Source organism: Stenella coeruleoalba, assembly GCF_951394435.1.
Source record: "Stenella coeruleoalba genome assembly, chromosome: 3".
NCBI classification, from domain to species: domain Eukaryota; kingdom Metazoa; phylum Chordata; class Mammalia; order Artiodactyla; family Delphinidae; genus Stenella; species Stenella coeruleoalba.
In genome coordinates, this window is record NC_137148.1 from 108,172,368 (window position 1) to 108,199,747 (window position 27,380).

At 39.8% G+C, this 27,380-nt stretch overlaps 1 protein-coding gene and 1 pseudogene across 7 annotated transcripts in view; one reads left to right on the forward strand and one right to left on the reverse strand.

Moving 5' to 3' along the window:
• The window catches only part of LYRM7 (LYR motif containing 7), a 49,945-nt gene that overhangs the window by 9,442 nt on the left and 13,123 nt on the right, over positions 1-27,380 (forward strand). For 5 of the 6 annotated variants that reach the window (XR_013827661.1, XR_013827662.1, XR_013827663.1 and 2 more), the window contains exons 3-4: positions 914-984; positions 5,973-6,054. Coding sequence is in view for 3 of the 6 variants with exons in the window: in XM_079917418.1 (XP_079773544.1) it covers positions 914-984; positions 5,973-6,054 (153 nt within the window). In the remaining 3 variants the exon portion in view is untranslated. The remainder of the gene's footprint in view (positions 1-913; positions 985-5,972; positions 6,055-27,380) is intronic. The other variant, XM_079917420.1, reaches the window with a different exon arrangement.
• LOC307184822 (tubulin polymerization-promoting protein-like) lies at positions 20,199-21,442 on the reverse strand (annotated as a pseudogene). The gene has a single exon. The product of its transcript is annotated as a tubulin polymerization-promoting protein-like (transcript).

Here is a 27,380-nt window from a genome sequence, read left to right on the forward strand (position 1 = left end):
AAATGCTCACAGCACACTCTAAGGCAGTTTATCAGTTATATTGAATTATGCTGCTGTAGTGATGCCAAAGTCTCAGTGGTATATGAACAAAAGTTTTATTTATCAGTCACTTTACTTGTCAGTCAAGGCACCCAGAATTATTTGTATATCCTCTTTGCTGCTATATCTTCATTTTAAGTGTGTGTTTGGCGGGGGGGGGGGGGGGGGGGGGTAGGGTTAACATGCTTGTATGCATTGAGTTTTGCCATCTTAAAAAAAGCATGTTAATTCAAATCCTTAGATTTACAAAAACAAAGTATTAACTTGAATTTATTAGGATCTCATAGCTAGAGGTTCAAAATGAAATTAGAAATAAAAAGCAGGACACAAAAGTATTAGAGTGCTAAAAATATGTATTAAGTTTAATTACAAATTTGCCAGCCTGTCAAAAGCTCTCCAAGGACTTTTTAAATAAATTTCTTATTTTTATACTTTGTTTTACATGGGACAAAATTATTTTTTCTACTAGAGAACTAGTAGATATATGTGTATAGCATATAGTATCGTAGTATAATGAATAATATGTAAATTATTGGGACAGGAATTATAAATTAGAAAAGCAGGGACTTCCCTGGTTGTCCAGTGGGTAAGACTCCATGCTCCCAATACAGGGGGCGCCAGTTTGATCCCTGGTCGGGGGAACTCGATCCCGCATGCATGCTGCAACTAAGAGTCCGTATGCCGCAACTAAGAATTCCACATGCCTCAACTAAAGATCCCACATGCCGCAACAAAGGATCCCACGTGCCACAGTGAAGATCCTGCATGCCGCAACTAAGACCTGGTGCAGCCAAAATAAATAAATAAATATTTAAAAAGAAAAAGGAAAAGAAAGAAAAGCAAATAACTATATACATATTTTTTCTTTTTCTAGCAGCCAGAATAAAGATAAATGAAGAATTCAAATGTAATAAAAGTGAAACTTCTCCTAAGAAAATAGAAGAGGTACAGTAATTAAGTTTTTCAATTATAATAAAACTCCAATTTTAGCAATTAAGGAAATGATAAAAATAGAGGGATTATATGAAATAAAAATCATTACTTGATAGTTAAAGCAAGCCATCACAACTATAGATAACCTTCAATTGTTTGGTTTGGCTCACCTTCTCAGGGTCATCAGCCTACACCCTTAAGATAGCAAGTTGCCTGGTGAAAAGAACATTAGTGTAGCCATGATCAAAGTAAGAGCAGCTGAACCAACCCAGAAGTTCACAGAAATGCTGTCTTCATCTAAGGCAAGTGACTGAAACTAAGGAGAGTGAGTGTTGTGGTAACTCACTCAGAGTTACACAGAGGGAACGTCTACTCATTTAGCTCAACTAGACAGAAGTTTTTTTTAAATTCATATCTTGGCTGTGAAAGTTAACCAGCCAGAGTTTATGAACTATTCTTGCTTTGCCTTCTGTATTTGCATTTTAGTCACTTGCCGCAGTTGAAGACAATCTACTAGTCGGTGAGCTCCCTAGTATTCCTAGTACATGTTCGTTGAAAAAGTGCACAATGATTCTTTTCCTGTATAAAATCATATGCATATACACATTGTCTCTGTCTTAGGAAGGAACACTGCTTCCTATATCTAACTTTGTATAAATGTAGGGAAAGGACCATTAGAAAGAAAATGAAAAATGACAAATTATTTGCTGGAATAATTAAGTTTCGAAGAATTGGTTTGGTAAAGAGGAAGGTACAAATTAGAGAAATTCTTCCATGTTTAATAGAATTTCCACATAGTGAAAAAAAAATTTTTATACAAATACTTTTCTACTTAGTAGAGAAAATGCTATTTTTGAAATAGTAAATATCTATGATAAAATAATGAGACAAAATGAGATAGCCTAAGGATTTCTTTCCCTATAACATAAAGAAAAAAGGGGGAGATTTCACTTAAGCGTATGATAGGGCAAACAGGGACTATGTAATTTCTATTCATGAAAGAAGTTAAAATGACATTCTAATCAGGTCATGACATGAAGAGAAGTTAAAATGTATATACTGAAATTTGTACTATTTTGCTATTTGGTAGACTGATTAATAACAATATGGTACAGGTATACCTCGTTTTATTGTGCTTCGCTCTATTGCACTTCACAGAATCTGTTTTTTACAAATTGAAGGTTTGGGGCAACCCTGCATTGTCAGATGCTGGTTAGCATTTTTTAGTAATAAGGTGTTTTTAATTAAGGTACGCACATTGTTTTTTTAGACATAATGCTGTTGCACACTTAATAGACTACTGTATATTGTAAACATAACTTTTATATGCAGTTGGAAACAAAAAAATTTGTATGACTCACTTTATTATGATATTTGTTTTATTGTGGTGGTCTGGAACTGAACCCACAATACCTCTGAGGTATGCCTGTAAGTGTTTTTAAATTTTGAAGTCATGATTTAAAAATTTTTTAATTGAGGTCTGTTTATATTAATAAACTGGAAAAATGAACTACCATCTCCCAAATTAATTTTACTTGTAGAACACTAACATTAAGCACTCCTTTTTTTTATGTATAAATTTATTTATTTTATTTATTTATTTTTGGTTGCGTGCGGGCTTTCTCTAGCTGTGGTGAGTGGGGGCTACTCTTCATTGTGGTGTGCGGGCTTCTCATTGTGGTGGCTTCTCTTGTTGCGGAGCATGAGCTGTAGGCATGCAGGCTTCAGTAGTTGTGGCTCGTGGGCTCTAGAGCACAGGCTCAGTAGTTGTGGCACACAGGCTTAGTTGCTCCACAGCGTGTGGGATCTTCATGGACCAGAGCTCAAACCCATGTCCCCTGCATTGGCAGGCAGATTCTTAACCACTGCACCACCAGGGAAGCCCACATTAAGCACTCTTGAAATTAGATATTTGTTATATACAAGTGTATATTTTATACTTTCTGTAACTCTGCATATATTAAATACTTAGTAGTTTTTAGATAATTACATTGTCATGTATTGTCATGAAGTCTTGGCACCAAAATGAATCATAGGCATTCTCTTGACCAGCAGTTCTCAAACTTTTTGGTTTTAAGACCACTTTACCTTCCGAAAAACTGAAGACCCCAAAAAGTGCTATTTATATGTTATACCTATCAATATTTACCATACTAGGATTTAAAACTGAGAAATTTTTAAAATATATGTTGATTAAATAATTTAAAAATAATAAGCTCGGGCCCATGTACCGCAAAAAAGAAAAAAAAATAAGCTCATTACCTATTAAATACAATATTTATGAAAAATAACTATATTTTCCAAAAAATTTAGTAAGAAGCAAGGCATTATTTTATATTTTTGCAAATCTCTTTAATGTCTGGCTTAATAGGAGTCAGCTAAATTTTCATACCTGCTTCCTCATTCAATCTGGCACTGTATTTTTTTTTTTTTTTTTTTTTTTTGCCGTATGCAGGCCTCTCACTGTTGTGGCCTCTCCCATTGCGGAGCACGGGCTCTGGACGCGCAGGCTCAGCGGCCATGTCTCACGGGCCCAGCCGCTCCGCGGCATGTGGGATCTTCCCAGACCAGGTCACGAACCTGTGTCCCCTGCATCGGCAGGCGGATTCTCAACCACTGCACCACCAGGGAAGCCCAACTGTATGTTTTTTTAGATTGAATTATATGAAGAAAATTCAGCCTTATGCAGATATGTAGTTGGAAGAGGGTAGGTGTATATATTAGCCTTTTCAAATAATTGTGAATATTCTTTGATATCAGACCTCAACAAGTGGTAAATTTCTTTAAAGGTTAGATGCAATGCGGAACTCTGTTATCTGTTAGACCAATGGATGTGTGTGGGTGTGTGTGTTTATCCTTTGCCGGGGTGGTTCCTAGGACTTATACATACCACATCCTGCTCATCCCCTTTGATCTCCCATAATCCCTTGTTTCTTATCTAGCCTTGTTTCCAGCCTTAAACCTAAGACTCAGCTCAGTTTATGCACCTCCAGTGGGTGAGGAGTCGCATTGTTTTTCTTTCTCTCCCCTTCTAAGCCCCTTCTCAGCTCTGTAGGGAGGTGAGGCTTTGCTCTCCTACAGCCTTCTCCATTTCAATTAATGGCAGCTCCCTCCTTTTGATGCTCAGACCAAAACCCTTGGTGCTCTCTTTTTCGACTGCTTTCCTTCTCTCACATTTACATCCAATCTGGCAGCAAATCCTGTTGACTTAACCTTCAAAATATACCCAGAATTCAACCACTTCTTATTTGCCCTATTATTATTTCCTGGTTCAAGCCATCATTATTTCTCACTGGGTTGTTACAGCAGCCTCCTAGTGGGTCTTTTTGCTTCTGCCCTAACTCCCTGCAGCCTATTCTCAATACTTATAAAAGGCAGTGAGCCTTTTAAAAAAAGGCATATCCCATCACTCCTCTGCTCACAATCCCCATGGCTCCTCATCCCATTCAAATTAAAATCTAAAGTCTCTACCTACCATGACCTATAACACTGTATTATCTGACCCCTGTTAACTTCCTGCCTCAATTCACCATGTACTTCTCACTCTTCCAGTCTCAGTGCCTTCTTTGAGGGTGCTTCAGTTTACCAAGAACTTTCCTACCTCAGGCCATTTATGCTGTTGCTTCTTCCTACGATATTCTTCTCCAATATGCCCTTCTCTAATACGGTAAATATTGATAGGTATAACATATAAATCTGTTGGTTATTTAGTAGACCAACAGATTTTAATCTGTCTTTCCCTTTGAATGGATCTTTCAGTCATGCATGTTTTATAACATCATGCATCAATGATTTGGAAAATGTAGGTTCAGCAAGTAATGCAGATCTTCCAAATGTTGACATAGTTCAATATGTAATATTTTAAAATTATATCTTAATATCCATCTCATCAGAAAAATCTTTAAGTATTGGGAAGCTGTCAAGCTTACAGTGACAGATATAGCTTCTCCAGAATTCTGATTTTTGCTTGAATTTTATCATTGCCATTAAATACTGTCAGTTGTTTTCTTAAAGTGACATACTCATTTCACCTATCTGCCAGTTACCCAAATCTGAATAAACAGAGTTTGTCTATAAAAGTAAAAATGGTATTCCAAAGAGAAAACTCTACTTGTGCTCACAACTCAAACAATGCAGACAGCTCTAGTATTATGAAAATAATTTTGACTTTACGGGTCCCCTGAAAGGGTCTCAGGGTCCACAGCTTTGAGACTCACTGTTTTAGTTCAGTTCTTCATTTTGCAATGATGAGTTCTGAAACTTAGTGAGTAGGTATTAACCCAAGGCCATACACTTGATGACAGATCCAGAGTTGGGAGTCCAAGTATTCTGTCTCCTGATCCAGTACTCTTTCTAGTGTTCAGAACATCCAACTCTACAGTAAAAGAAAGATTCAGCCCCTCTCAAAAAAACAAAATGCACATTTTAAACACATTGTAAAATATATATTACAACAAAAAATACTCCAATCTGTTTTGGAACAAAATATGGAATGGATAGATAAGAGGTAAAAATATACGCATGTCTGAGCTTTCTGTATGCTTGGAATGGTTACAAAAAGTTAAAGACAAGGGGCTTCCCTGGTGGCATGGTGGTTAAGAATCCGCCTGCCAGTGCAGGGGACACGGGTTTGAGCCCTGGTCCAGGAAGGTCCCACATGCCACGGAACAACTAAGCCCGTGCACCACAACTACTGAGCCTGCGCTCTAGAGCCTGCCAGCCACAACTACTGAAGCCTGCACTCCTAGAGCCCGTGCTCCGCAACAAGAGAAGCCACCGCAATGAGAAGCCTGTGCACTTGCCACAACTAGAGAAAGCCTGCGCGCAGCAATGAAGACCCAATGCAGCCAATAAATAAATAAATATATTCTTTAAAAAAAAGAAGTTAAAGGCAAGTATCACCTAAAAAGAATTGTAAACCTTTAGTTTTCAAAAACAGTACATTCATGTGAACCATTGAAAAAACGGAGGATTTAGTCTATTTTTTTTTTTCTTAACAGCTAATAAAAATAGGTTCTGATGTTGAGCTGATACTCAGAACATCTGTTATACAAGGTATTCACACAGACCACAATACGCTGAGTAAGTAATATTAAAGAAAAATGTTGCTTGCAATGTGTTTTAAACTATTGAGCAATTACAGTGCTTTTAATGCTGATTACTAAACTTGATTTTGCCAGACAATGTGGTATATATTGTACACATTTATAAGGCTGTATTTTAAAATGCTGAATTATGAAACTTTGTTTTACCAGACTTTTTTTTCTTTTATATATTTTTTCTTTTTAATCTTAACCACTGGTTATACTGCAAAACTACAGTTGCAAAGGCAGTATATGCATACCGCAATTTATTGCACTTCCCAGATAATGCATTTTTCACAAACTGGAGGTTTGTGGCAACCCTGTGTCAAGCAAGTCTATCGGTGCCATTTTTCTAACAGCATTTGCTCACTTGGTGTCTCGGTGTAACATTTTGGTAATTCTTGGAGTATTTCAAACTTTTTCATTATTACTGTATCTGTTATAGTGATCTGTGGTCAGTGGTCTTTGATGTTACTGCTACGACTTGCTGAAGGCTCAGATAATGGTTAGCATATTATAGCAATAAAGTATTTTTAAATTAATATATGTACATTGTTTTTTAGACATAATGCTATTAGACATTTAATAGACTATAGTACAGTGTAAACATAACTCTTATATGCTCTAGGAAACCAAAAATTGGTGTGATTTGCTTTATTGAGATACTTTACTGTAGTGGTCTGGAACCGAACCTGCAATATCTCAGAAGTTTGCCTGTGTGACTGTTTTTATAAAATATATCTGGCATTCTTAATTTTCCTAGTATAATTTGTCACCTACCTAGACTGTGTCTATTTCTTTATCTTTTCTCCTATGATTCTACTATTTTAATTCAGAAGAATTGGGATTATACAAAATGGTAATATAGTTGAGAATCCTCCATTATACCTCCAAACTCCTGGTGGGGCTTCAGCAGACTCTCATTTCACATAATATTTGGTTTTCATTCCCTGAAGTATTTTGGGGGACAGAAACAACAGCAAAGATACAAACAACATACAAACAGAAAAGTACACAATTTATAATAGTATAGTCCAGTGAATTTTCACCAAGTGAAATATCATGTAACCAACATCCACATCAAGTTATATAATGCTACCACTTTCCCAAAAGCACCATCATGCCCTGATGTCCCTCACCGTCAGCCCCTTCCCATAAGTATAACCGCTGTCCGTTTAACACTATCAATTTTAACCTAATATAATAAAGTGTTTGAAACTTTATGTAAATGGAATCATATAGGATTTCTGTTTTGTCTGGCTTCTTTCTCTCAATATTATATTTGTGAGATTCATCTTTATCATTGTGTGTAGCAACATTTCTGTGAATATTGTATGAGTGAAACTGCCATGTCATATGGTATGTGTTTATTCAGCTTTAATAGGTACTGCTAACCAGCATTCCAAAGTAGTTAGACTAAGTTACACTTGAAGCAGTGGTATCTGAGAACTCCAGTTGATTTATCCTCACCAGCTCTTTGATACTGTGCATCTCTTAATTTTAGAGTTTCTGGTGGTTATGTAATGGTATCACATTGTGATTTGAATTTGCATTTCTCTGGTAATTAATGAAGGACTAGCACTTTTTCAGTTGTTTAATGGCCATTTGGATATTCTGTTTTATGAAGTGGCTGTTCAGGTCTTTTGCCCATTTTTCTAAGAGGTTATCTGCCTTTTTATTATTGATTTGAAGAAATTCTTTGTATGTTCTGAATATAAATCCTTTGTTGGATATATATATATATTATAAGAATCTTCTGCTTTTTGTCTTGCTTTTTCGTTTTGCTGTTTTTATCTTTTGATGAGAAGGTCTTAATTTTAATGTAGTCCAGTTTATCCCTTTTTTCCTTTATGGTTAATATTTTTCTGAGTCTTGTTTAAGAAATCTTTTCCTGTCTCAAGCAAGATCATGAAGAGATTATCCTATGCTTCTTCCAAAAGCTTTATTGTTTGGTCTTTTTCATTTTGTTGTTTATATCAACTAGAGTTGATTTTTGTATATGGTATGAGATAGCAGTCAAGATTTATTTTTTTATATCTGAATATTCAGTTGATCCAGCATCATTTATTGAAAAGACCACTCTTTCCCCACTGCACTGTAGGGCCACCTTTATCATGAAATCAAATAACTGGAAGAGACAAAGAAGGACACTACATAATGATCAAGGGTTCGATCCAAGAAGAAGATATAGCAATTGTAAATATTTATGCACCCAACATAGGAGCACCTCAATACATAAGGCAAATACTAACAGCCATAAAAGGGGAAATCGACAGTAACACATTCATAGTAGGGGACTTTAACACCCCACTTTCACCAATGGATAGATCATCCAAAATGAAAATAAGGAAACACAAGCTTTAAATGATACATTAAACAAGATGGACTTCATTGATATTTATAGGACATTCCATCCAAAAACAACAGAATACACATTTTTCTCAAGTGCTCATGGAACATTCTCCAGGATAGATCATATCTTGGGTCACAAGTCAAGCCTTGGTAAATTTAAGAAAACTGAAATTGTTTCAAGTATCTTTCCTGACCACAGCACTATGAGATTAGATATCAATCACAGGAAAAGATCTGTAAAAAATACAAACACATGGAGGCTAAACAATACACTACTTAATAACGAAGTGGTCACTGAAGGAATCAAAGAGGAAATCAAATACCTAGAAACAAATGACGATGGAGGCACAACGATGCAAAACCTATGGGATGAAACACAAGCAGTTCTAAGAGGGAAGTTTATAGCAATACAATCCTACCTTAAGAAACAGGAAACATCTCGAATAAACAACCTAACCTTCCACCTAAAGCAACTAGAGAAAGAAGAACAAAAAAACCCCAAAGTTAGCAGAAGGAAAGAAATCATAAAAATCATATCAGAAATAAATGAAAAAGAAATGAAGGAAACGATAGCAAAGATCAATAAAACTAAAAGCTGGTTCTTTGAGAAGATAAACAAAATTGATAAACCATTAGCCAGACTCATCAAGAAAAAAAGGGAGAAGCCCCAAATCAATAGAATTAGAAATGAAAAAGAAGAAGTAACAACAGACACTGCAGAAATACAAAAGATCATGAGAGATTACTACAAGCAACTCTATGCCAATAAAATGGACAACCTGGAAGAAAGGGACAAATTCTTAGAAATGCACAACCTGCCAAGACTGAATCAGGAAGAAATAGAAAATATGAACAGACCAGTCACAAGCACTGAAGTTGAAACTGTGATTAAAAACCTTCCAACAAGCAAAAGCCCAGGACCAGATGGCTTCACAGGCGAATTCTATCAAACATGTAGAGAAGAGCTATCACCTATCCTTCTCAAACTCTTCCAAAATATAGCAGAGGGAGGAACACTCCCAAACTCATTCTACGAGGCCACCATCACCTTGATACCAAAACCAGACAAGGATGTCACAAAGGAAGAAAACTACAGGCCAATATCACTGATGAACATAGATGCAAATATCCTCAACACAATACTAGCAAACAGAATCCAACAGCACATTACAAGGTTCATACACCATGATCAAGTGGGGTTTATTCCAGGAATGCAAGGATTCTTCAATATGCGCAAAACAATCAATATAATAAAACATATTAACAAATTGAAGGAGCGAAACCATATGATCATCTCAATAGAGGCAGAGAAAGCTTTCGACAAAATTCAACACCCATTTATGGTAAAAACCCTGCAGAAAGTAGGCATAGAGGGAACTTTCCTCAACATAATAAAGGCCATATATGACAAACCCACAGCCAATATCATCCTCAATGGTGAAAAACTGAAAGTATTTCCACTAAGATCAGGAACAAGACAAGGTTGCCCACTCTCACCACTTACTCAACATAGTTTTGGAAGTTTTAGACACAGCAATCAGAGAAGAAAAGGAAATAAAAGGAATCCAAATTGGAAAAGAAGAAGTAAAGCTGTCACTGTTTGCAGATGACATGATACTATACATAGAGAATCCTAAAGATGCTACCAGAAAACTACTAGAGTTAATCAATGAATTTGGTAAAGTAGCAGGATACAAAATTAATGCACAGAAATCTCTGGCATTCCTATACACTAATGATGAAAAATCTGAAAGTGAAATCAAGAAAAAATTCCCATTTACCATTGCAACAAAAAGAATAAAATATCTAGGAATAAACCTATCTAAGGAGACAAAAGACCTATATGCAGAAAATTATAAGACACTGATGAAAGAAATTAAAAATGATACAAGTAGATGGAGAGATATACCATGTTCTTGGATTGGAAGAATCAACATTGTGAAAATGACTCTACTATCCAAAGCAATCTACAGATTCAATGCAATCCCTATCAAACTACCAGTGGTATTTTTCACAGAACTAGAACAAAAAATTTCACAATTTGTATGGAAACACAAAAGACCCCGAATAGCCAAAGCAATCTTGAGAATGAAAAATGGAGCTGGAGGAATCAGGCTCTCTGACTTCAGACTATACTACAAAGCTACAGTAATCAAGACAGTATGGTACTGGCACAAAAACAGAAATATAAATCAATGGAACAGGATAGAAAGCCCAGAGATAAACCCACGCACATATGGTCACCTTATCTTTGATAAAGGAGGCAGGAATGTACAGTGGAGAAAGGACAGCCTCTTCAATAAGTGGTGCTGGGAAAACTGGACAGGTACATGTAAAAGTATGAGATTAGAACACTCCCTAACACCATACACAAAAATAGGCTCAAAATGGATTAAAGACCTAAATGGAAGGCCAGAAACTATCAAACTCTTAGAGGAAAACATAGGCAGAACACTCTATGACATAAATCACAGCAAGATCCTTTTTGACCCACCTCCTAGAGAAATGGAAATAAAAACAAAAATAAACAAATGGGTCCTAATGAAACGTCAAAGCTTTTGCACAGCAAAGGAAACCATAAACAAGACCAAAAGACCACCCTCAGAATGGGAGAAAATATTTGCAAATGAAGCAGCTGACAAAGGATTAATCTCCAAAATTTATAAGCAGCTCATGCAGCTCAATAAGAAAAAAACAAACAACCCAATCCAAAAATGGGCAGAAGACCTAAATAGACATTTCTCCAAAGAAGATATACAGACTGCCAACAAACACATGAAAGAATGCTCAACTTCATTAATCATTAGAGAAATGCAAATCAAAACTACAATGAGATATCATGTCACACCAGTCGGAATGGCCATCATCAAAAAATCTAGAAACAATAAATGCTGGATAGGGTGTGGAGAAAAGGCAACCCTCTTGCACTGTTGGTGGGAATGTAAATGGATACAGCCACTGTGGAGAACAGTATGGAGGTTCCTTAAAAAACTACAAATAGAACTATCATACGACCCAGCAATCCCACTACTAGGCATATACCCTGAGAAAACCATAATTCAAAAAGAGTCATGTACCAAAATGTTCATTGCAGCTCTATTTACAATAGCCCGGAGATGGAAACAACCTAAGTGTCCATCATCTGTTGAATGGATAAAGAAGATGTGGCACATATATACAATGGAATATTACTCAGCCATAAAAAGAAACGAAATTGAGCTATTTGTAATGAGGTGGATAGACCTAGCGTCTGTCATACAGTGTGAAGTAAGTCAGAAAGAGAAAGACAAATACTGTTTGCTAACACATATATATGGAATTTAAGAAGAAAAAAATGTCATGAAGAACCTAGGGGTAAGACAGGAATAAAGACACAGACCTGCTAGAGAATGGACTTGAGGATATGGGGAGGGGGAAGGGTAAGCTGACAAAGCGAGAGAGAGGCATGGACATAAAAAAAAAAACAACTTTCTGTTGGGAAAGTAGTCTTTAAAACGGTATAAAAATAATTACATCTAAAGTATAATTAGTATAGCACAGGGCACTCTGCTCAGTTTTATGTGGCAGCCTGGACGGGAGGGAGTCTGGGGGAGAATGGATACATGTATATGTATGGCTGAGTCACTTTGCTGTGCACCTGAAACTTTCACAACATTGTTAATTGGCTATACTCCAATATGAAATAAAAAGTTAAAAAAAATCAAATAACTATATGTGTGCATCTGTTTCTGGACTTTATAATCTCTTCAATTAGTTTGTTTTTCCGTCCTTGCATCACAACCCATAATGTCTTGATTACTACAGCCTTACAGTAAATCTTAATATCTAGTAGTATATGTCCTATAGGACTTTTAAATTTATTTTTAGTTCATGAGTATTTATCAGAAATTATCAGATCCAGTTATATTTCTAAGGGCAATAAACATGGTTAATCCTAAATTGAAAATTTGTAGTCATTATCTTTAATCTTAATAATAATCTTTAGAGCTTCTGTGTACTATAGCCAAAATTTTATATGGGTAATTATAGCAAAATATTATCTTTATTATATGAATAAAAATTTAGGTTATTTCAGATAACTAAATTTGATAGCTATATTTCAGAAGCCTGGTTTTAAATATGATAATATTGGTTTAAATTTCTTTTTTTCTTTTGGTTTTCTGTATAGTTTAATTTTTCCACAAGATTGAAAATTTTGACTCGTACATGATTATTAGTATCTAATGCTATATTGCCTTAATAAAGGCCTCATTCTTTCTGTTAAGTTATATATGGGTCTCTTTTTCCTACTTTATTCCTATGGGTTTAAGATAGAACAAATTTGAGTCTTTAATCTGTTTTAAGAACTTACTTTAAGTAAAATTCCTCCACATATTTTAGCAATGTCTTTACTGACATACAGAAGTGAGAGGAATTAAAATCCTGCTTGCCTAGAAAATAGAGTTATGACTGTGTATCTCTAAAAAAGATCAGATAAAGTCCCAACATGAAAAATAATAGAAACTGAAAATAATGAAATGAAACTTCATCTGCAAAATTAATTACCTGTATGCGTAAATTCTCAATCCATCTCTTTTTTTCTCCCTTCTAAGTAATATCTACAGTGGAAATTAACTACTGAGTAGCAGAAAGAACTCTTTATCCTAAATAATTTCTCTTTTTTTCCTTTTAAAAAAGACTGCTTTCCTTATCCTTGAAGATAATTTCACTATTCTTTATTATAGATAGTATAATTTCATCATTTGAGAAAAACTCCTTATTTTTAAAATCTCAAAAATATTGGGAAAACTATTTTCTTTCCAAGCATTCCCTACTTTTTTTGTATTTTTATTTTTTTTGGTATGATCACAGGTACATGAATTTGGATTAATCATAAATTTTAATTCATATCAGTCTCATCATTGGTCCATTCTAGCCTTCCTAGGTTTTCTGTAGAAAAGTGAAAACTAACTATGACTTAGAACAATGAGTTAATTTCAGTATTTTTCTATACTTGCTTTGTCATTGACTATTGACATTTTCAAAGCCCTCTTTCTAATATGGATATTGGTCAACTGGTTTCAGTGTTGGCCTTTATGAAACATATATTCTATAGACAGTAACCAGATGTATGGTTATAGATGGTACCAAGAAAACTCAAGCTACATATTTACTTAGTTTCTGAGTAGCATTATCCATGTTTTTTTAACTTCCTGTCTGGTATATATGTAAGACAAACAAAATAGGAACATGCTTCTGAACATGTGTGATACATTTTTTTAAAAACAGTATAGGGCTTCCCTGGTGGCGCAGTGGTTGAGAGTCCGCCTGCCGATGCAGGGGACACGGGTTCGTGCCCCGGTCTGGGAAGATCCCACATGCCGTGGAGCGGCTGGGCCCGTGAGCCATGGCCGCTGAGCCTGCGCGTCCGGAGCCTGTGCTCCACAACGGGAGAGGCCACAACAGTGAGAGGCCCACGTACCGCCAAAAAAAAAAAAAAAAAAAAAAAAAACAAAACAGTATATACCCTTTTCATATGCTCTCATGGTACCTTGTAATCTCCCTTCAGATTATTTACCCAGCTTGCCATTGGGTATTATCTTTGTGATGTGTATATGTGCTTTATTTCTCTCTCTGGTGCTAGATATCAGACTCCCTGAGGCAGGAACTGTCTCACTCATTATTTTATCTATAGTTATTCATGAATATTCGTTAATTGTAGGAAAAAATGCCATTTCTGATCCAGAGTTTACCTTTATTGTTCCATCATCATTTTTCTCCCTAGTGGTTCAATATACTTTGGACCTTTGGACAGTTGCTTTTCTTCCTTTTCTTATCCTTTTACAAGATTTTATGCAGCACACCATTTAGACAGGGTTTAAAGAACACGTAGCATGCTGTTTTTCGTTTTGTTTGTTTTAAATGGATGAATAATCTCATACCATGGATTTGATGTACCACAATGCAACCATTTTAGCATTCATGCCACCTACAAAGGATCTCAAAGTCACCAGAGAGCAATATGATATTGCTGAGAATTAAAACAAACATGGGTGGGATGAATGATGAGCTAGTAAAGAAGGAGGATGATGGATAAACGTTTCTGCCTATGGATGGAAGGAGTTTTTTGCGATATGTGCTTCAAGGTCAGAGGCTTTAAGAAGACATATTTTCTGGCTAATGTGCTTGTGCAGAAAAGCAGAGGATATCTGCATATTTAACAAGGTCCCCAGAATTTGAACTCTTTGAGATCAGAGGCCTATATCGTGAGTCTTCTCCATATTTCACAGAGTGGATATTGCTGAAGAAAAAAAGGTTAAATATATTCTTTGTCTGCATTGTGTTACCTAAGTGATTGTAAAATAAGGTGTTTTTTTTTTAATTGGAAAATAATAAAGAACAGTACTGAAAGAGAAAAAAAAAGCTCTAGGAAGCTATTCTTTATTTCAGATGTGTTTTTAAACTTCTGTCCTTTGGTTTTTTATATTTGTCTTTGCCCTAAACTATCTTTATAGTTTGTATTCTAAGGTAGGTTAATGTGATTCAACAACCATTTATTCAATACCTGTTGTGCTAGGCACTAAGAATAGAACAGTGGTCAGTCTTTATGGAACTTAGAGCACCGTATTAGAAGATAAACAATAAAGTGTTCAGTCACAGTCCTTTGGCTGCCATATCAGGAGAGGTAGAGGGGCTGTTCAGGTACATAGGCAGAGCTCCAAATCCCAAACTTGGTGGGTCAGGAAGAGGTTCTTAAAGAAAACAATTTTGAGCAACCTAAATGTCCATCAACAGAGGAATGGATAAAGAAGAATGTGATACCTGTATACAATGGAATATTACTCAGCTATAAAAAGGAACAAAATTGGGTCATTTGTAGAGACGTGGATGGACCTAGAGACTGTCATACAGAGTGAAGTAAGTCAGAAAGAGAAAAACAAATATCGCATATTAACGCATATATGTGGAATCTAGAAAAAATGGTATAGATCATCTTATTTGCAAAACAGAAGTAGAGACACAGACATAGAGAACAAATGTATGGACACCAAGGGGGGACGGGGGAGGGTGGGATGAATTGGGAGTTTGGGATTGACATATATACACTATTGATACTATGTATAAAATAGATAACTAATGAGAACCTGCCTTATAGCTCAGGGAACTCTACTCAGTGCTCTGCGGTGACCTAAATGGGAAGGAAATCCAAAAGGAGGTGTATGTATATATATATGTATGTGTGTGTGTGTGTATATATATATATATATATACACACACATATGTATATATATACATATATGTGTATATATATATATATATATATAGGTGATTCACTTTGCTGTACAGTAGAAACTAACAACATTGTAAAGCAACTATACTCCAATAAAAAATTAATTATAAAAAAAGAAAATTTTGTATGCAAGTTGTCTATTTAAACTCATTTGTATTTTTGTGTTTTATATATTTAGAGACTTTTTATAATTGCAGAGTTAAATATTTTAATGTCCTATAAATTATTTATATCCTAAATGCCTCTGTGATTTTCACACTCTTACAAACCATGCCATTGAAAGATTTTTTTTAATTGACAGTTAACATACAACATTGTATTAGTTTTAGGTGTGCAACATAATGGTTATATATAATCATTTCATTATGTATACAACATATATGTGTATATAGTGAAATGATTACCACAGTAAGTTTTTAGTTAATATCCATGACCATATACAGTGACAAATTTTTTTCTTGTGATGAGAACTTTTAAGATTTACTGTTAGCATCTTTCAAATACACAGTACAGTATTTTTAACATTTATTTTATTGAAGTAGTTGATTTACAATGTTATGTTAATTTCTGCTGTACAGCAAAGTGATTCAGTTATACATATATACATTCTTTTTCATATTCTTTTCCATTATGGTTTATTACAGGATATTGAATATAGTTCCCTGTGCTATACAGTAGGACTTTGTTGTTTATCCATTCTATTTATAGTAGTTTGCATCTGCTAATCCCAAACTCCCAGTCCATCCCTCCCATACCAGCCCTCCCCTTTGGCAACCACAAGTCTGTTCTCTATGTCCGTGAGTCTGTTTCTGTTTCTAGATAAGTTTATTTATGTCATATTTTAGATTCCACATGTAAGTGATATCATATGGTATTTGTCTTTCTGTTTCTGACTTCACTTAGTATGATAATCTTTAGATCCATCTATGTTGCTGCAAATGGCATTATTTTATTATTTTTTGTGTTTGAGTAGTATTCCACTGTGTATTTATACCACATCTTCTTTATGCATTCATCTGTTGATGAACATTTAGGTTGCTTCTGTGTCTTGGTTATTGTGAATAGTGTTGCTATAAACATAGGGGTGTATGAATCTTTTCATATTATAGTTTCAAATATATGCCCAGGAGTAGGATTGCTGGATCTTATGGCAACTCTATTTTTAGCTCCCCCCCCATCTATATATACATTTATTTCCCTTTCCTGAAAAAAACTTAGTTCAAACTAGTAGCATATGCTCCCTTTCAAATTTGAGTTACGTGCGTTTCCTTTGTTGTTTGGCTTGGTTTGGGGAAGAGAGAGAGTTAACCAAAGCATCTCAAAGTGCCGGGCAACCACCAGCCACACTCTCCACACGCCCAAGCCACGGGACTTCACAGAGCGCTCAGTAGTCAGTCATTGGAGGAAAGCTACTCAGGGTCAGCATTCTAAGGACATTCTAGCCTCGTGGTGACTTCACAGTACAGCTGAATTGTCAACCTGATCGTACGGACAGGGGACTGCAGTGTCCCCACCTGCGTGCACTGTGGGACGGGGTGTGCCAGCTTGTGTGGGAACACTCCCAGAGGAAGGAGCCTGCTGGGTCCTCAGGGGTGGAGGCAGCACCAGCAGCCTCCCCTAAAGGCCCAGGCGGTGACTGCTGTAGGTTTCGTAGGCCATGGCATCTGTGACTTATCTTCTCCCTGCCGCCGGCATAGCCAGAGAAGCAGCCACAGGCGTTGCGCGGTGCATGGTGGGGCTGTGTGCTGTTAAAACTTGATTCATGACAGCCGGTGGCTGAGCAGGCCCAGGCTTCAGGTGTGTGAGCCTCTGTCCACTTGGTGCTTCAGAGGGACGCCACGGCCTGCCCTGAGTTCTTAGCCACTGGGGCGTGGACATAGAGCAGCTTAGACAGGAGGCGATGCCGCTGGAGCTCCGCGTGCCTCTTCCTAATTTTCATCGGCCTCAAACCTTAAGACTGAGGATATTCGAGGTGGAAAAATACTCCACTATGGGGAGCTTCCCTGGTGGCACAGTGGTTGAGAATCTGCCTGCTAATGCAGGGGACACGGGTTTGAGCCCTGGCCTGGGAGGATCCTACATGCCGCGGAGCAACTAGGCCCGTGAGCCACAACTACTGAGCCTCGCGTCTGGAACTTGTGCTCCGCAACGAGAGGCCACGGTAGTGAGAGGCCTGCGCACCGTGATGAAGAGTGGCCCCCGCTTGCCACAACTAGAGAAAGCCCTCGCACAGAAAGGAAGACCCAACACAGCAAAAATTAATTAATTAATAAACTCCTACCCAACATCTTCTTAAAAAAAAAATACTCCAGTATAAATATAGATCTCTTCCTATAATATTTTAAACTTACGTAATTTGAACTTCAATTTTGGTGAACTGACCACCGTCTAGTTGCTTATCCTAGAGCATTAAGTAGAAGTAAATAAGTGCTGTGGTGCGATCAGTGTTCTCAAACGCTTGCTCTGCTGTCCCGGCACTCGGCGCAGTCAGCATGGTTCGCCCTGACCACGGGTCCCTGCTTCCTGGTGGTCTTGCTGTGCAGTTTCCTTTGTTCACAGAGAGATATGTAGTTCCTAGTTAACCGCAGTTAGTAGAAGCGAATGGGTATTGCATAGAACATGTAGCAAAGATGCACACTTGCCTGTGTGTCCACAGTGTCCAGAGCCTGAGGGAGGCATGTGTGTCTGTGCAGAGCTGGGAGCCCGAGCGATGTGCTGTGTTGGGGCTACACACAGATGCCGTGATAGAGCCGACGGGGAGGGGGCCACCGCTTCCTCCTGCCCTGAGCGGGAGATGTGCTTCCAGAGCTACACTTTGGGAAAGAAGCCTCAGGCGGGTTGGGGACACCTGAGACCCACCTGGACACCTCGGCCTCAGCAGTTTGGGAGCCCGCAAGTGTGGGGCTGAGGCAGGGATGGCCACGGGGGCAGCTGTGTGCAGTTGACTTTCCTTAACCCAAGGAGGAGGTGCTGCTGTAACCATCGGGAAGATGGTTTCCTGCAGCGGGTGGTGTCGGCCCTGCAGGCCGGCCCCGGGGTGGGGGCAGCGTGAGGAAGCGTCCCAGGATGCCACTGGCGTGGTTTCTTCTGCTCAGACCACCTCCCGTGTGCTCCCGGGCAGGCCAGCCCCTGACCAGCTGGGAGGGCTGGACTCCAGGGTCCTGCTGTGGGACGGCTGTGGGGGGGGCGCCGGGCTGTCAGGCAGGCAGAGACCCGCAGCGAATGGGTAGAGCATGGGTCTGGGGAGGAGTCCTGTCCCGAGTCCACGGAGAGGAACCGGCTGACCCTGGAACACGGGCTTTCCCATCTGTGATGAACTTAGTGCTCAGAAACACTCTGCACGTTCAGAGTTCTCTGCAGACGTGATTCCCCAGGTGACTCTTGCCTCTGGAGGGAGGAGAGGAGCCTAGGGTGGGGGTCGGTGTCCTGCCTGCTTTCCCCCAGCCCTCGGGCCTCAGTTTCCTGGTGGTGGATTGGGGGCCTGGCCGGGCAGGTTCGGATCCCCAAGTTTTAGAAACTTTCTAGACGGCAGCGATTCACATCCTCGCAGTGACCCCGGACCTGTGCTCCATCACTTCTTGGGTGACAGTGTGGTGAGGTGCCAGGACCTCAGGACGAAGCTGCCTGCAGAGGCCACTGCCATCCCAGGGGGAGCCCCGTGCGAGTGGCCGTGTCGGCTAGGAGCGCTGGCCTGAGCCCCTCTGTGTGGGTGGGTGGGGTCTCCCAGGTCCAGCTGTGGCCAACGTACCTGCCATGGCAGTGCTGTGGCACTCACGGCCACCTGTGCCGTGGGCCAGGCCATGTGTCCATGGAGGGGTGCCCCTAACTGGCCTGCTGCCCTGGACACAGGACAGATAGCGGCAGGGCAGTTGGATTCCTGGGACGCATTCCCCAGGGGCTGCCATGGGCTTCCCCCAGGACCAAAACCAGGACCACAGGGCCCAGAGCATTACCCGCCAGGCTGTGGCCATGTCCATGCAAAGGGACACATTGCCAAGGGCCCACTGTGACAGCAGGAGGCCCCACCTCTGGCCTCTCAGAGAAACCAAACCCTGCAGATGCTGCCGGCCTCTGGCCCTCCCCTGGCCTGGCCCTGCCCTGCGGTTTCTGCACTCCAGGGCAGGGAGGACGGGGAAGGCTGCTCACGGAGGTTCCAGAGAGGCCAGAGGAACCACAGCGGCCGGAGGAGCAAGGAGAGAGCCGGCGGGCCACCCGCAGCCTCTAGTCCAGGGCCCGGCCCCTGGGGGTCTTCCCCGCTCAGGGCCGGGAGACAGGGGCCATTGGGAGGGAGTCACAGAGACGGAATATTCTGAGTCTTCCCTGAGCCATTCTGAGAATAAACATGCATCACTGTTTCCTGTTTCTTCTCAGAGAAGCGAAATGAATTGCCCTTAGTTTCCATTTTGAAATCTTGTGACATCACACTTCAAGTCACTTTGAGCGACAGAGGAGGCTTCTTCCTTTGCACTGCAGCCCTCAGCTCGGCGCCCGCCATCAGCGCAGACCTGGTCGTCGGTTTGTGTGCCTGAGCGCGTGTGGGTGCATGCGTGTGCGTGCGTGGGTGCGTGCGTAGCTACATGTGTGCGTGTGCGTGTGTTGTGGGTGCTTAGCGAGTGTGTGCGTAGGTGCATGCGTGGGTGAATGTATGTGCGTGCATGTGTGCGTGGGTGTGCAAGCGTGCACGGTGTGCCTCCCATACCTGCGTGGTGCTCTCTGGGCACTGCGGCGCCCTGTCCAGGGCTCCGTCTGCTTTATCGGTGCTGCTGGTTGGTGCCTTGGCGCTTGCGGGTCAGCACCCCCAGACAGCGTCTGCCCACCAGCTCCTTTAAAACACCCCCTTTGCTGCAAACCAGTGGCCGGTGTGGTCTGGCCCTGGGAGACACTTTGGAAAGGGTCATCTGCCCACTTCCTGGCAGGGACGAGGCAGTTGTGTTAGGAAAGGTGAGTCGGGGCCAAAGCTGGGGTCGAGGGGAGTGCGGGTCCGCCGGGGAGGGAGGCCTCGTGCCTCCGCGGCTGTCCAGCCCTGGGTCAGAGTTCTGCCTTCAAGCACAGGAATATAACGAAGTGTGAGGCGGCGGGGGGGACCGGGCGACAGGAGAAGGCCCCACCGGCTTCTTGTTCCCCTGCACCTTCTGGTCGTAGGTGCCCGCGTGCTTGTAGCCCGGCACATAGCCTGACTCGTCCACCAGGTCCACGTGGCCCGCCCTGCCCTTGCGCCTTCTGGACGGGTCGAAGCACTCCTTGTGGAGCCCGTGAACTTGGTGGTGTCCGTGAGCCGCGACACGGTGAGCGAGGAGATGGCTTTCATCACCCCCGAAATGATGGGGGCCTTGCCCTCAGTGAGCCTGTGCACCTCTTGGGTGGCCTCCTCACGGCTCTTGTCTTTGAATCTCTTCTTGGCCAGCTCCTCCAGAGCTTCCTTGAACTGCTCAAATGTGATGGTCCTGCAGGACTTGCCCTTGATCTTGCTGAAGATGATGTCCATGTCGGTGACGGTCATGTTCCTGCCATCGATCACCTGGCAGTCCCTGCACAGCTTGGACCAGTTCTTGCCATGCATCTCCTTACAGGTGGCTCTGGTGTACCAGTGCACCGTAAACCTCCTCCAGGGCGCTGGGCTCCGGGCCGTGGTGGCTCCCCCTTCGCTGGCGTCCTCCAACTCTAGTGACAGCCTCTTGGCTGCCTTGTCCTTCGTGGGGTCCCCTGGGGACTTGGGGGGCGTCTTGTTGGCAGGCTTGGGGGGCTTGGGCTTGCTGTCAGCCATGCTCAGAGATGCGGCAGCTGCAGCAGGTGCCTCTGCGACTCGCAGGCGAACGACCCAGTCTATTTTTAGTTTTTTGAGGCACCTTCATACTGTTTTCTGTAGTGGCTGCACCAATTTACATTCCTACCAACAAGTAGGAGGGTTCTCTTTTTTCCACACCCTCTCCAGCATTTGTTATTTGTAATTTTTTTCCTGATGGCCTTTCTGACTGGTGTGAGGTGGTACCTCACTGTAGTTTTGATTTGCATTTCTCTAATGATTAGTGATGTTGAGCAGATTTTCATGTGCCTATTGGTCATCTGTATGTCTTTGGAGAAATGTCTATTTAGATCTTTTGCCCGTTTTTCAATTGGGTTTGTTTTAATTGTTGAGTTTTGTGAACTGTTGGTATATTTTGGAAATTAAGCCCTTGTCAGTCATATCATTTGCAGATATTTTCTCCCAGTCTGTAGGTTGTCTTTTCATTTTGTTTATGGTTTACTTTGCTGTACAAAAGCTTGTAACTTTGATTAGGTCCCATTTGTTTATTTTTGCTTTTATTTCTATTGCCTTAGGAGACTCACCTAAGAAAACATTGATATGATCTATGTCAGAGAATGCTTTGCCTCTCTTCTCTTCTAGGAGTTTTATGGTGTCATGTCTTATGTCTAAGTCTTTAAGGCATTTGAAGTTTATTTTTTGTGTGTGGTGTGAGGGTGTGTTCTAACCTCATTATTTTACATGCACCTGTCCAACTTTCCCAGCACCACTTGCTGAAGAGACTGTTTTCCATTATATATTCTTGCTTCTTTTGTCAAAGATTTGACCATAGGTATATGGATTTATTTCTGGGCTCTCTATTCTGTTCCATTGATCCATGTTTGTTTTTGTGTCAATACCACACTGTTTTGATTACTGTAGCTTTGTAGTGTACAATACAGTATTTTTAACTATAGTTACCATGCTGTACATTGCATCACCAGAGCTTATCTGTCTTATAACTCGAAGTTTATACTTTTTGACCAGCCTCACCTGTTTCACACACACACCCTGATCCTACCTTTGACAACCACAGATCTTTTCTCTGTGTCTGTGTGTTCCATTTTTGGTGGTTGTTGTGTGCTGTTTTTCTTTTATGCCAATACCATACTGTTTTGATTGTTATAGATTTGTAGTATAGTTTGAAATGAGGAAGTGTGATATTGTCAGCCTTGTTCTTTCTCAAGATTGTTTTGGCTATTCAGGGTCTTTCATGTTACAAATTTTAGGATTGTTTGTTCTGTTTATGTGAAAAATGGCATTGAAATGTTGATAAGAATTGCATTGAGAGCTTCTCTGGTGGCGCAGTGGTTGAGAGTCCGCCTGCCGATGCAGGGGACACGGGTTTGTGACCTGGTCTGGGAAGATCCCACATGCCGCGGAGCGGCTGGGCCCGTGAGCCATGGCCGCTGAGCCTGCGCATCTGGAGCCTGTGCTCCACAACGGGAGAGGCCACAACAGTGAGAGGCCCGCGTAACTCAAAAAAAAAAAAAAAAATTGCATTGAATGTGTAGATTGCCTTTGGTAGTATGGACATTTTAATGATAATATTAATTCTTCCAATCCATGAGGACACAATATCTTTCCATTTATTTGTGTTTTCAGTTTCTTTCATCAGTGTCTTATAGTTTTCAGGGTACCAGTCTCTCCCTCCTTGGTTAAATATATTCCTAGATATTTTATTCATTTGTATGCAATTGTTAATAGGGTTTTTTTCTTAATTGCTCTTTCTGATGTTTATTCCATTCATTATTAGTGTATAGAAATGCAACAGATTTTTTGTATTGCTTTTGTATCCTACAACTTTACCAAATTTGTTTATTAGTTCTAACAGTTTCTTGGTGGATTCTTTAGGATTTTCTTTATGTAATGTCATGTCATGTTCAAACAGTGACAGTTTTACTTCTTTCCAATTTGGATGCCTGTATTTCTTTTTCTTGCCTGGTTGCTCTGGCTAGGACTTGCAAAATTGTGTTGAATGAAAGTAGTGGGTAGGCATCCTTGTCTTGTTCCTGATCTTAGAGGGAAAGCTTTCAGGTTTTCACCATTGAGTATGATGTTAGCTGTAGGCTTCTCATATATGGTCTTCATTATGTTGAGGTATATTCCCTCTGTACTCACTTTGTTGAGAGGTTTTTGTCATAAACAGATGTTGAATTTTGTCAAATGCTTTTTTTGGCATTTATTACATGATCATATGATTTTTATCCTTCATTTTATTGATGTGGTGTATCACGTTTATTTGCTGATATTGAAAAATCCTTGCATCTCTGGAATAAATGCCACTTGATCATGGTATATGATCCTTTTAATGTATTGTTGAATTCAGTTTGCTGTCATTTTGTTGAGGGTTTTTGCATCTATGTTCAACTGGGACATTGGCCTGTAATTTTCTTAATAGTGTGCTTGTTTGGTTTTAGTATTAGGCTAATGCTGGACTCATAAAATGAGTTTGGACATGTACCTTCCTCTTCTGTTCTTTTATTTATTTTTTTAAATCTTGACCTAAATTTTGATTTGGGGCCATAATTGAGTTAAAACATGTTTATTTTAAGAAATTAATTTTTAAATGATACATTTAATATGACCATAAGAGAGAAGCTTTTTCAGGGGCCTAAAATACAGGAAATAAATCACGATCTTAGTGTGGTTCCTTGTTGAGATCTGACAACTTCCTAAACTAATGTTGTTTTGGTACTTTGATATCTAATATAGAGAGCAAGGTTAGGAATTTTATAATCAATAAAATAATCACAGTGAAAAATAGTATACTGCATGTAAATATAACTGTAATATGTTTGGCCTAATTAAAGTATTAGCAATTAATGAATATAGAAAAATTCAATTGTAGGATGCCTTTTGATTTCAAAGATTGCATAATAAGATAAATTGTGTGAAGGGATAGAGTAATGAATATCTGACAGTTTTTCTGGTTATTTACCACTTTTTGAATGTCCTTGTCTTACTTCAGGAATTTCCATCTCTATGAGTTCTAAATTCTCAGGATAGGATCTAGAATATTCATTTCCTCAGTTTCCTTTGCACCTCAGGCACATGCATTTAACATAGGTGCAGCACACTACCTGTACTGTATTCGGAAGTGAGCTTGAGAAAAGAGGCTTGGCACAGAACTCATTTTGCTGGCAGGAGTTAGCATCAGTGATTGCGGAGTCAAGTTACTGATCCAGAAGTGTCATTGATGTGGTAGCAGGAACAGATGTAGTAAAGTTGAGTTTCTGGCAACATCCAAAGTATAGCATGTTGTGCTCCATGAGGGTAGAAATAGTGGTAGTTATTTCTAGTGCTCCATAGGCAGCAGCAGTTTTTGTCATCAGGCCAGTTCTATGGTATGTCTTTGGACATTGTTCCTGGAAGCTTAGACTCAAGCCTGCCTGATTCTTAAGCCTTCACAGTAATTCCTTGAGTTAGACCAATAAACTGTTAATGAATACCTTTTCTGCCTCATTAGCCAGAGTCAGCTTCTGTTACTTATAACTAAGAACAACAGAAGTTGTTGCCAGAAGTGAGATACTGAAAATTACACAACCTAAAATGTGAAATTAGTTGAATGGAAGACAGGGATAGAGGGGAGTGTTGTTAACATGGACCTGACCATTACAGGCCTTAAGCTGGTGGCCCTTGTTATGTAGTAGTGAATGTAAGGTTAGTGCAACTTACTGTTTTTTGGGAGTACAGCTACAGCAATAAGGGATATAATCAGAATGTCAGTGTGTGCTTGTTATTTCTTCCTGCTTTCAGCAAAATATTGAAAAAGAGGATTAATGCAGGTTGCGCTAGTCAGTCTTCAAAGCAAAGATGGAAAGAAGTACTACTCTGCGAAGGGACACTTCTTGCTACAACCTGGAATCTGATTGAGGGACCTATAATTTAGAGCCTTGTTGCCAGTTGCTTCTATCCACTAAAACTAAAGCCAATACAAGCAGGGGGTCTTTTAGCTCTAATATAAGATCAGTGCCCCAAGCTTTCTCATTTGCCAGACAAAGGTCAGATATATGATGCATTTACTCACTGGAGCCTATAGTTTTTCATTGTGTTAAGAAGTGTCCATTAAGCTAAGAGTTAAGGAGATGGGACAGCATAGAGACCATAACCAGAGAATGAAAATCTTCATGCTTAGTAACTGTGTCAGCATGTTTGCCTGTGGCTACTTGCACATGAAAATGACTGGAAAAAAATAGATTGGAAGTTATAAAGTTTTTGAATAAATTGTATTGCCAAGAAACCCCAAGTTTGGTTAGCTCTCTTTCACTCTTAAGGCCATCCCTGGGTCCCTTAACTCATATCAACAGGAAGTGGGTTATGAAAGCTTCAGAGCCTCAAAGAAGGGCATTTTTTGTAATATCTCCATCTGGATCCCCCAGAGGACAGACCAGAAGCCTTGAAGGACAGTGGACAATAGAGGGTCTTTGGGTCTCCCCAAAGAAAAGAAAACAGGATTAGGTGTTGCCAGTTTGGCTGACTAGAGTTTATTGCTCTGCCAAAAGCAAGGAGCTTTTGCTTCTCTGTCCAGAAGGATTTAGGATTTAGGATTTGCTGTGGAGCAGTAACTGCCATGTGTTTTCCATTCCAGGTTTTTATTGCTGTATCCTGTTTATTCTTTACTATGGTCCAGTAGGTATCTACCATGTGAGCCACAGCTGGACCTAATGGAAAGGCTAGCACATCAGCTAGAGATCCTTGATTTGAACATGGATGAGATCTTAGGAGTCAAGTAGTAAACGGATGTAGTATTCTATATATCGGAAGAAGGGTGCATATTCATGTTGTGTAGCTAAAAGGGTGAATGGGTTGTTGCCTCTCAATATCCTTTCTGTCTCACTAACTGAAAAATTGTGTTCAGAGTACGGTGTGACAGGGGACGAAAAAAAGTGATATCTCAGACCATGTGGTACCTTTCTGGTCAGTGTAAGCAGCTGTCTACTGAATGTTGCTTCCAGTAAAGCTATTGTTTTCCTGTTAAAAGGCAGAGGCCGAGCTAGCACTCTCTTTTTCGCCCTTTTCCCCTCTTCCTGCCTGGAATGCAGATGTGATGTGACAGCTGCAGTGAAGACAGAAACCATACATGAAGAGGAGCAGAACAGGAAAAAAAAGAAGAGCCTGGGTCCTTGGTGGTACTAAGGACCTGCAGTAGCCTAGGGTTGCCTTAATCTATATTTCTTGATATGTGAGAAAGTTAAATCTCTTACTTAAACCACTATTTGTTGGACTTTTGGTTAATCTGTCTTTTCCACTAGCTTGTGAACTGTTTGAAGCTGAGGAGACTTTTTTTTTTAATTGAGGTATAGTTGACATATAACACTATATTAGTTTCAAGTATACAACATAATGATTATATATATATATATATATATCTTCTTTTAATTTGTTGCTGGATTCTGTTTGCCAGTATTTTGTTGAGGATTTTTGTGTCTATATTCATCAGTGATACTGGTTGGTAATTTTCTTTTTTTTGTAGTATCTTTGTCTGGTTTTGGTGTCAGAGTGTTGGTAGCCTCATAGAATGAGTCTGGGAGTGTTCCTTCCTCTGCAATTTTTTGGAGGAGTTTGAGAAGGATGGGTGTTAGCTCTTCTCTAAATGTTTGATAGAATTCACCTGTGAAACCATCTGGTCCTGGACTTTTGTTTGCTGGAAGATTTTTAATCACAGTTTCAATTTCATTACTTGTGATTGGTCTGTTTATATTTCTTCCTGGTTCAGTCTTGGAAGGTTATATACCTTCCGAAGAATTTGTCCATTTCTTCCAGGTTGTTCATTTTATTGGCATAGCGTTGCTTGTAGTAGTCTCTTAGATGCTTTGTATTTCTGTGGTGTCTGTTGTAACTTCTCCTTTTTCATTTCTAATTTTATTGATTTGAGTCTTCTCCCTCTTTTTCTTGATGAGTCTGGCTAATGGTTTAT